Here is a 12,961-nt window from a genome sequence, read left to right on the forward strand (position 1 = left end):
CTAATACACTGTAATGTGCTATATGTGATAGTGCTGGGCTTCTCTATACTGTCCTGTCACATATATAGCTGTGTTACCATACATCTCTCCTCCCCCTAATACACTGTAATGTGCTATATGTGATAGTGCTGGGCTCCTCTATACTGTCCTGTCACATATAGACCTGTGTTACCATACATCTCTCCTCCCTCTAATACACTGTAATGTGCTATATGTGATAGTGCTGGGCTCCTCTATACTGTCCTGTCACATATAGACCTGTGTTACCATACATCTCTCCTCCCTCTAATACACTGTAATGTGCTATATGTGATAGTGCTGGGCTCCTCTATACTGTCCTGTCACATATATACCTGTGTTACCATACATCTATCCTCCCCCTAATACACTGTAATGTGCTATATGTGATAGTGCTGGGCTCCTCTATACTGTCCTGTCACATATAGACCTGTGTTACCATACATCTCTCCTCCCTCTAATACACTGTAATGTGCTATATGTGATAGTGCTGGGCTCCTCTATACTGTCCTGTCACATATATACCTGTGTTACCATACATCTATCCTCCCCCTAATACACTGTAATGTACTATATGTGATAGTGCTGGGCTCCTCTATACTGTCCTGTCACATAGAGACCTGTGTTACCATACATCTCTCCTCCCTCTAATACACTGTAATGTGCTATATGTGATAGTGCTGGGCTCCTCTATACTGTCCTGTCACATATATACCTGTGTTACCATACATCTCTCCTCCTCTAATACACTGTAATGTGCTATATGTGATAGTGCTGGGCTCCTCTATACTGTCCTGTCACATATATACCTGTGTTACCATACATCTATCCTCCCCCTAATACACTGTAATGTGCTATATGTGATAGTGCTGGGCTCCTCTATACTGTCCTGTCACATATATACCTGTGTTACCATACATCTCTCCTCCCCCTAATACACTGTAATGTGCTATATGTGATAGTGCTGGGCTCCTCTATACTGTCCTGTCACATATAGACCTGTGTTACCATACATCTCTCCTCCCTCTAATACACTGTAATGTGCTATATGTGATAGTGCTGGGCTCCTCTATACTGTCCTGTCACATATATACCTGTGTTACCATACATCTCTCCTCCCCCTAATACACTGTAATGTGCTATATGTGATAGTGCTGGGCTCCTCTATACTGTCCTGTCACATATATACCTGTTACCATACATCTCTCCTCCCTCTAATACACTGTAATGTGCTATATGTGATAGTGCTGGGCTCCTCTATACTGTCCTGTCACATATATACCTGTGTTACCATACATCTCTCCTCCTCTAATACACTGTAATGTGCTATATGTGATAGTGCTGGGCTTCTCTATACTGTCCTGTCACATATACACCTGTGTTACCATACATCTCTCCTCCCCCTAATATACTGTAATGTGCTATATGTGATAGTGCTGGGCTCCTCTATACTGTCCTGTCACATATATACCTGTGTTACCATACATCTCTCCTCCTCTAATACACTGTAATGTGCTATATGTGATAGTGCTGAGCTCCTCTATACTGTCCTGTCACATATATACCTGTGTTACCATACAGCTCTCCTCCCTCTAATACACTGTAATGTGCTATATGTGATAGTGCTGGCTCCTCTATACTGTCCTGTCACATATATACCTGTGTTACCATACAGCTCTCCTCCCTCTAATACACTGTAATGTGCTATATGTGATAGTGCTGGGCTTCTCTATACTGTCCTGTCACATATATACCTGTGTTACCATACATCTCTCCTCCCTCTAATACACTGTAATGTGCTATATATGATAGTGCTGGGCTCCTCTATACTGTCCTGTCACATATAGACCTGTGTTACCATACATCTCTCCTCCCTCTAATACACTGTAATGTGCTATATGTGATAGTGCTGGGCTTCTCTATACTGTCCTGTCACATATATACCTGTGTTACCATACATCTCTCCTCCTCTAATACACTGTAATGTGCTATATGTGATAGTGCTGGGCTTCTCTATACTGTCCTGTCACATATATACCTGTGTTACCATACATCTCTCCTCCCCCTAATACACTGTAATGTGCTATATGTGATAGTGCTGGGCTCCTCTATACTGTCCTGTCACATATATACCTGTGTTACCATACATCTCTCCTCCCCTAATACACTGTAATGTGCTATATGTGATAGTGCTGGGCTCCTCTATACTGTCCTGTCACATATATACCTGTGTTACCATACATCTCTCCTCCCTCTAATACACTGTAATGTGCTATATGTGATAGTGCTGGGCTCCTCTATACTGTCCTGTCACATATATACCTGTGTTACCATACATCTCTCCTCCCTCTAATACACTGTAATGTGCTATATGTGATAGTGCTGGGCTCCTCTATACTGTCCTGTCACATATACACCTGTGTTACCATACATCTCTCCTCCCTCTAATACACTGTAATGTGCTATATGTGATAGTGCTGGGCTCCTCTATACTGTCCTGTCACATATATACCTGTGTTACCATACATCTCTCCTCCCTCTAATACACTGTAATGTGCTATATGTGATAGTGCTGGGCTCCTCTATACTGTCCTGTCACATATATACCCCTGTGTTACCATACATCTATCCTCCCCCTAATACACTGTAATGTGCTATATGTGATAGTGCTGGGCTCCTCTATACTGTCCTGTCACATATACACCTGTGTTACCATACATCTCTCCTCCCTCTAATACACTGTAATGTGCTATATGTGATAGTGCTGGGCTCCTCTATACTGTCCTGTCACATATACCTGTGTTACCATACATCTCTCCTCCCTCTAATACACTGTAATGTGCTATATGTGATAGTGCTGGGCTCCTCTATACTGTCCTGTCACATATACACCTGTGTTACCATACATCTCTCCTCCCTCTAATACACCTGTAATGTGCTATATGTGATAGTGCTGGGCTTCTCTATACTGTCCTGTCACATATATACCTGTGTTACCATACATCTCTCCTCCCTCTAATACACTGTAATGTGCTATATGTGATAGTGCTGGGCTCCTCTATACTGTCCTGTCACATATATACCCCTGTGTTACCATACATCTATCCTCCCCCTAATACACTGTAATGTGCTATATGTGATAGTGCTGGGCTCCTCTATACTGTCCTGTCACATATATACCTGTGTTACCATACAGCTCTCCTCCCTCTAATACACTGTAATGTGCTATATGTGATAGTGCTGGGCTCCTCTATACTGTCCTGTCACATATATACCTGTGTTACCATACATCTCTCCTCCCCCTAATACACTGTAATGTGCTATATGTGATAGTGCTGGGCTCCTCTATTACTGTCCTGTCACATATAGACCTGTGTTACCATACATCTCTCCTCCCCCTAATACACTGTAATGTGCTATATGTGATAGTGCTGGGCTCCTCTATACTATCCTGTCACATATATACCTGTGTTACCATACATCTCTCCTCCCCCTAATACACTGTAATGTACTATATGTGATAGTGCTGGGCTCCTCTATACTATCCTGTCACATATACACCTGTGTTACCATACATCTCTCCTCCCCCTAATACACTGTAATGTGCTATATGTGATAGTGCTGGGCTCCTCTATACTGTCCTGTCACATATATACCTGTGTTACCATACATCTCTCCTCCCTCAAATACACTGTAATGTGCTATATGTGATAGTGCTGGGCTCCTCTATACTGTCCTGTCACATATATACCTGTGTTACCATACATCTCTCCTCCCCCTAATACACTGTAATGTACTATATGTGATAGTGCTGGGCTCCTCTATACTGTCCTGTCACATATACACCTGTGTTACCATACATCTCTCCTCCCCCTAATACACAGTAATGTGCTATATGTGATAGTGCTGGGCTCCTCTATACTGTCCTGTCACATATAGACCTGTGTTACCATACATCTCCCCTCCCCCTAATACACTGTAATGTACTATATGTGATAGAGCTGGGCTCCTCTATACTGTCCTGTCACATATATACCTGTGTTACCATACATCTCTCCTCCCTCTAATACACTGTAATGTGCTATATGTGATAGTGCTGGGCTCCTCTATACTGTCCTGTCACATGTATACCTGTGTTACCATACATCTCTCCTCCCTCTAATACACTGTAATGTGCTATATGTGATAGTGCTGGGCTCCTCTATACTGTCCTGTCACATATATACCTGTGTTACCATACATCTCTCCTCCCTCTAATACACTGTAATGTACTATATGTGATAGTGCTGGGCTCCTCTATACTGTCCTGTCACATATATACCTGTGTTACCATACATCTCTCCTCCCTCTAATACACTGTAATGTGCTATATGTGATAGTGCTGGGCTCCTCTATACTGTCCTGTCACATATATACCTGTGTTACCATACATCTCTCCTCCCCCTAATACACTGTAATGTGCTATATGTGATAGTGCTGGGCTCCTCTATACTGTCCTGTCACATATATACCTGTGTTACCATACATCTATCCTCCCTCTAATACACTGTAATGTGCTATATGTGATAGTGCTGGGCTCCTCTATACTGTCCTGTCACATATATACCTGTGTTACCATACATCTCTCCTCCCTCTAATACACTGTAATGTACTATATGTGATAGTGCTGGGCTCCTCTATACTGTCCTGTCACATATATACCTGTGTTACCATACATCTCTCCTCCCTCTAATACACTGTAATGTGCTATATGTGATAGTGCTGGGCTCCTCTATACTGTCCTGTCACATATATACCCCTGTGTTACCATACATCTCTCCTCCTCTAATACACTGTAATGTGCTATATGTGATAGTGCTGAGCTCCTCTATACTGTCCTGTCACATATACACCTGTGTTACCATACATCTTTCCTCCCCCTAATACACTGTAATGTGCTATATGTGATAGTGCTGGGCTCCTCTATACTGTCCTGTCACATATATACCTGTGTTACCATACATCTATCCTCCCTCTAATACACTGTAATGTGCTATATGTGATAGTGCTGGGCTCCTCTATACTGTCCTGTCACATATATACCTGTTACCATACATCTCTCCTCCCCCTAATACACTGTAATGTGCTATATGTGATAGTGCTGGGCTCCTCTATACTGTCCTGTCACAAATAGACCTGTGTTACCATACATCTCTCCTCCCCCTAATACACTGTAATGTGCTATATGTGATAGTGCTGGGCTCCTCTATACTGTCCTGTCACATATATACCTGTGTTACCATACATCTCTCCTCCCTCTAATACACTGTAATGTGCTATATGTGATAGTGCTGGGCTCCTCTATACTGTCCTGTCACATATATACCTGTGTTACCATACAGCAGAGTAGACGGTCTGGTAGTATGTATACAGAGCAGGAAAGCCATAGCAATCATTAGATAGAGTTGGCTATGGGCTATATCCCACAGAACGTTCTGCCAGTGGCCATAAATGCACATTTCACCCACAAGCAACCTCATCGCTGGGACACTGTCCCGCCAATAACAGAACAGTACATGCCAGCAGAAGAAATGCCAGTAGGCCGTGGCTGATAGAACAAGATGATCTCGATATAAGTTTGTTACATTTCCCCCTATTTGTGTGTTTTTATAGTTTAAAATAAATGTTTTAATATACTGACCATAAGCTCCTGTGTCGTTACATGGAAGGCACTAGCCCGTGCCACTGGTACTGTACCATACCGCCATAACCACCTGGAACGCAGACCCCTATTCCTAATGCTACTTACATAGCATGCATGTTACAACGGATGAGATGTACTAATACTGGGTATCTTTCTCTCAGTACAGAGGACGCTAGTGGGACACAAAGCCAATGTGTGCAGCCTGGATTTCCACCCCTACGGAGAGTTTGTAGCATCCGGTTCTCTGGACACAAACATTAAGGTATACGGTGCTGAGCGTTACCCACTGGGACTGTATGATATACTGTATGTATACGGTGCTGAGCGTTTCACACTGGGACTGTATGATATACTGTATGTATACGGTGCTGAGCGTTACACACTGGGACTGTATGATATACTGTATGTATACGGTGCTGAGCGTTACACACTGGGACTGTATGATATACTGTATGTATACGGTGCTGAGCATTACACACTGGAACTGTATGATATATTGTATTCATACGGTGCTGAGCGTTACACACTGGAACTGTATGATATATTGTATTCATACGGTGCTGAGCGTTACACACTGGGACTATGATATACTGTATGTATACGGTGCTGAGCGTTACACACTGGGACTGTATGATATACTGTATGTATACGGTGCTGAGCGTTACACACTGGGACTATGATATACTGTATGTATACGGTGCTGAGCGTTACCCACTGGGACTGTATGATATACTGTATGTATACGGTGCTGAGCGTTACACACTGGGACTCTATGATATACTGTATGTATACGGTGCTGAGCGTTACACACTGGGACTGTATGATATACTGTATGTATACGGTGCTGAGCGTTACACACTGGGACTGTATGATATACTGTATGTATACGGTGCTGAGCGTTACACACTGGGACTGTATGATATACTGTATGTATACGGTGCTGAGCGTTACCCACTGCTACTGTATGATATACTGTATGTATACGGTGCTGAGCGTTACCCACTGCTACTGTATGATATACTGTATGTATACGGTGCTGAGCGTTACCCACTGGGACTGTATGATATACTGTATGTATACGGTGCTGAGCGTTACCCACTGGGACTGTATGATATACTGTATGTATACGGTGCTGAGCGTTACACACTAGGACTGTATGATATACTGTATGTATACGGTGCTGAGCGTTACCCACTGGGACTGTATGATATACTGTATGTATACGGTGCTGAGCGTTACACACTGGGACTGTATGATATACTGTATGTATACGGTGCTGAGCGTTACACACTGGGACTGTATGTATACTGTATGTATACGGTGCTGAGCGTTACCCACTGGGACTGTATGATATACTGTATGTATACGGTGCTGAGCATTACCCACTGGGACTGTATGATATACTGTATGTATACGGTGCTGAGCGTTACCCACTGGGACTGTATGATATACTGTATGTATACGGTGCTGAGCGTTACCCACTGGGACTGTATGTATACGGTATGTATACGGTGCTGAGCGTTACCCACTGGGACTGTATGTATACGGTGCTGAACGTTACCCACTGGGACTATGATATACTGTATGTATACGGTGCTGAGCGTTACACACTGGGACTGTATGATATACTGTATGTATACGGTGCTGAGCGTTACACACTGGGACTGTATGATATACTGTATGTATACGGTGCTGAGCGTTACACACTGGGACTGTATGATATACTGTATGTATACTGTGCTGAGCGTTACACACTGGGACTGTATGATATACTGTATGTATACGGTGCTGAGCGTTACCCACTGGGACTGTATGATATACTGTATGTATACGGTGCTGAGCGTTACCCACTGGGACTGTATGTATACTGTATGTATACGGTGCTGAGCGTTACACACTGGGACTGTATGATATACAGTATGTATACGGTGCTGAGCGTTACCCACTGGGACTGTATGATATACTGTATGTATACGGTGCTGAGCGTTACACACTAGGACTGTATGTATACGGTGCTGAGCGTTACCCACTGGGACTGTATGATATACTGTATGTATACGGTGCTGAACGTTACCCACTGGGACTATGATATACTGTATGTATACGGTGCTGAGCGTTACCCACTGGGACTGTATGATATACTGTATGTATACGGTGCTGAACGTTACCCACTGGGACTATGATATACTGTATGTATACGGTGCTGAGCGTTACCCACTGGGACTATGATATACTGTATGTATACGGTGCTGAGCGTTACACACTGGGACTGTATGATATACTGTATGTATACGGTGCTGAGCGTTACACACTGGGACTGTATGATATACTGTATGTATACGGTGCTGAGCGTTACACACTTTGACTGTATGTATACGGTGCTGAGCGTTACACACTGGGACTGTATGATATACTGTATGTATACGGTGCTGAGCGTTACCCACTGGGACTGTATGATATACTGTATGTATACGGTGCTGAACGTTACCCACTGGGACTATGATATACTGTATGTATACGGTGCTGAGCGTTACCCACTGGGACTGTATGATATGCTGTATGTATACGGTGCTGATCGTTACCCACTGGGACTGTATGTATACTGTGCTGAGAGTTACCCACTGGGACTGTATGATATACTGTTTGTATACGGTGCTGAGCGTTACACACTGGGACTGTATGATATACTGTATGTATACGGTGCTGAGCGTTACACACTGGGACTGTATGATATACTGTATGTATACGGTGCTGAGCGTTACACACTGGGACTGTATGATATACTGTATGTATACGGTGCTGAGCGTTACACTCTGGGACTGTATGATATACTGTATGTATACGGTGCTGAGCGTTACCCACTGGGACTGTATGATATACTGTATGTATACGGTGCTGAGCGTTACACACTGGGACTATGATATACTGTATGTATATGGTGCTGAGCGTTACACACTGGGACTATGATATACTGTATGTATACGGTGCTGAGCGTTACACACTGGGACTGTATGATATACTGTATGTATACGGTGCTGAACGTTACCCACTGGGACTATGATATACTGTATGTATACGGTGCTGAGCGTTACCCACTGGGACTGTATGTATACTGTGCTGAGAGTTACCCACTGGGACTGTATGATATACTGTTTGTATACGGTGCTGAGCGTTACACACTGGGACTGTATGATATACTGTATGTATACGGTGCTGAGCGTTACACACTGGGACTGTATGATATACTGTATGTATACGGTGCTGAGCGTTACACACTGGGACTGTATGATATACTGTATGTATACGGTGCTGAGCGTTACACTCTGGGATTGTATGATATACTGTATGTATACGGTGCTGAGCGTTACCCACTGGGACTGTATGATATACTGTATGTATACGGTGCTGAGCGTTACCCACTGGGACTGTATGATATACTGTATGTATACGGTGCTGAGCGTTACACACTGGGACTATGATATACTGTATGTATATGGTGCTGAGCGTTACACACTGGGACTATGATATACTGTATGTATACGGTGCTGAGCGTTACACACTGGGACTGTATGATATACTGTATGTATACGGTGCTGAGCGTTACACACTGGGACTGTATGATATACTGTATGTATACGGTGCTGAGCGTTACCCACTAGGACTGTATGTATACTGTATGTATACGGTGCTGAGCGTTACCCACTGGGACTGTATGATATACTGTATGTATACGGTGCTGAGCGTTACCCACTGGGACTGTATGATATACTGTATGTATACGGTGCTGAGCGTTACCCACTAGGACTGTATGTATACGGTGCTGAGCGTTACACACTGGGACTATGATATACTGTATGTATACGGTGCTGAGCGTTACACACTGGGACTATGATATACTGTATGTATACGGTGCTGAGCGTTACCCACTGGGACTGTATGATATACTGTATGTATACGGTGCTGAGCGTTACCCACTAGGACTGTATGTATACGGTGCTGAGCGTTACACACTGGGACTGTATGATATACTGTATGTATACGGTGCTGAGCGTTACCCACTGGTACTGTATGATATACTGTATGTATACGGTGCTGAGCGTTACACACTGGGACTATGATATACTGTATGTATACGGTGCTGAGCGTTACCCACTGGGACTGTATGATATACTGTATGTATACGGTGCTGAGCGTTACCCACTGGGACTATGATATACTGTATGTATACGGTGCTGAGCGTTACCCACTGGGACTGTATGATATACTGTATGTATACGGTGCTGAGCGTTACACACTGGGACTATGATATACTGTATGTATACGGTGCTGAGCGTTACCCACTGGGACTGTATGATATACTGTATGTATACGGTGCTGAGCGTTACACACTGGGACTGTATGATATACTGTATGTATACGGTGCTGAGCGTTACACACTAGGACTGTATGATATACTGTATGTATACGGTGCTGAGCGTTACACACTGGGACTGTATGATATACTGTATGTATACGGTGCTGAGCATTACACACTGGGACTGTATGATATACTGTATGTATACGGTGCTGAGCGTTACACACTGGGACTATGATATACTGTATGTATACGGTGCTGAGCGTTACACACTAGGACTGTATGTATACGGTGCTGAGCGTTACCCACTGCGACTGTATGATATACTGTATGTATACGGTGCTGAGCGTTACACACTGGGACTATGATATACTGTATGTATACGGTGCTGAGCGTTACCCACTGGGACTGTATGATATACTGTATGTATACGGTGCTGAGCGTTACCCACTGGGACTGTATGATATACTGTATGTATACGGTGCTGAGCGTTACCCACTGGGACTGTATGATATACTGTATGTATACGGTGCTGAGCGTTACCCACTGGGACTGTATGATATACTGTATGTATACGGTGCTGAGCGTTACACACTGGGACTGTATGATATACTGTATGTATACGGTGCTGAGCGTTACACACTGGGACTGTATGATATACTGTATGTATACGGTGCTGAGCGTTACACACTGGGACTGTTTGATATACTGTATGTATACGGTGCTGAGCGTTACCCACTGGGACTGTATGATATACTGTATGTATTCGGTGCTGAGCGTTACACACTGGGACTGTATGATATACTGTATGTATACGGTGCTGAGCGTTACACACTGGGACTGTATGATATACTGTATGTATACGGTGTTGAGCGTTACACACTGGGACTGTATGATATACTGTATGTATACGGTGCTGAGCGTTACACACTGGGACTGTATGATATACTGTATGTATACGGTGCTGAGCGTTACACACTGGGACTGTATGATATACTGTATGTATACGGTGTTGAGCGTTACACACTGGGACTGTATGATATACTGTATGTATACGGTGCTGAGCGTTACACCCTGGGACTGTATGATATACTGTATGTATACGGTGCTGAGCGTTACCCACTGCTACTGTATGATATACTGTATGTATACGGTGCTGAGCGTTACCCACTGGGACTGTATGTATACTGTATGTATACGGTGCTGAGCGTTACCCACTGGGACTGTATGTATACGGTGCTGAGCGTTACACACTGGGACTGTATGATATACTGTATGTATACGGTGCTGAGCGTTACCCACTGGGACTGTATGTATACGGTGCTGAGCGTTACCCACTGGGACTGTATGATATACTGTATGTATACGGTGCTGAGCGTTACCCACTGGGACTGTATAATATACTGTATGTATACGGTGCTGAGCGTTACACACTGGGACTATGATATACTGTATGTATACGGTGCTGAGCGTTACACACTGGGACTATGATATACTGTATGTATATGGTGCTGAGCGTTACACACTGGGACTGTATGATATACTGTATGTATACGGTGCTGAGCGTTACACTCTGGGATTGTATGATATACTGTATGTATACGGTGCTGAGCGTTACCCACTGGGACTGTATGATATACTGTATGTATACGGTGCTGAGCGTTACCCACTGGGACTGTATGATATACTGTATGTATACGGTGCTGAGCGTTACACACTGGGACTGTATGATATACTGTATGTATACGGTGCTGAGCGTTACCCACTGGGACTGTATGATATACTGTATGTATACGGTGCTGAGCGTTACACACTGGGACTATGATATACTGTATGTATATGGTGCTGAGCGTTACACACTGGGACTGTATGATATACTGTATGTATACGGTGCTGAGCGTTACACACTGGGACTGTATGATATACTGTATGTATACGGTGCTGAGCGTTACACACTGGGACTGTATGATATACTGTATGTATACGGTGCTGAGCGTTACACACTGGGACTGTATGATATACTGTATGTATACGGTGCTGAGCGTTACACACTGGGACTGTATGATATACTGTATGTATACGGTGCTGAGCGTTACCCACTGGGACTGTATGATATACTGTATGTATACGGTGCTGAGCGTTACCCACTGGGACTGTATGATATACTGTATGTATACGGTGCTGAGCGTTACCCACTAGGACTGTATGTATACGGTGCTGAGCGTTACACACTGGGACTGTATGATATACTGTATGTATACGGTGCTGAGCGTTACACACTGGGACTGTATGATATACTGTATGTATACGGTGCTGAGCGTTACCCACTGGTACTGTATGATATACTGTATGTATACGGTGCTGAGCGTTACACACTGGGACTGTATGATATACTGTATGTATACGGTGCTGAGCATTACACACTAGGACTGTATGTATACGGTGCTGAGCGTTACACACTGGGACTATATGATATACTGTATGTATACGGTGCTGAGCGTTACACACTAGAACTGTATGATATACTGTATGTATACGGTGCTGAGCGTTACCCACTGGGACTGTATGATATACTGTATGTATACGGTGCTGAGCGTTACACACTGGGATTGTATGATATACTGTATGTATACGGTGCTGAGTATTACACACTGGGACTATGATATACTGTATGTATACGGTGCTGAGCGTTACCCACTAGGACTGTATGTATACGGTGCTGAGCGTTACACACTGGGACTGTATGATATACTGTATGTATACGGTGCTGAGCGTTACACACTGGGACTGTATGATATACTGTATGTATACGGTGCTGAGCGTTACACACTGGGACTGTATGATATACTGTATGTATACGGTGCTGAGCGTTACCCACTGGGACTGTATGATATACTGTATGTATA

General features: G+C 43.6%; 1 protein-coding gene across 1 annotated transcript in view; it reads left to right on the forward strand.

Annotated features, from left to right (window-relative positions):
- The window catches only part of KATNB1 (katanin regulatory subunit B1), a 65,509-nt gene that overhangs the window by 30,087 nt on the left and 22,461 nt on the right, over positions 1 to 12,961 (forward strand). Inside the window, exon 5 of the mRNA XM_088458425.1 lies at positions 5,863 to 5,963. Coding sequence (XP_088314551.1) covers positions 5,863 to 5,963 — 101 coding nt within the window. The remainder of the gene's footprint in view (positions 1 to 5,862; positions 5,964 to 12,961) is intronic.

Source organism: Taudactylus pleione, unplaced genomic scaffold (assembly GCF_031769625.1).
Source record: "Taudactylus pleione unplaced genomic scaffold, aTauple2 ptg000832l, whole genome shotgun sequence".
NCBI lineage: Eukaryota > Metazoa > Chordata > Amphibia > Anura > Myobatrachidae > Taudactylus > Taudactylus pleione.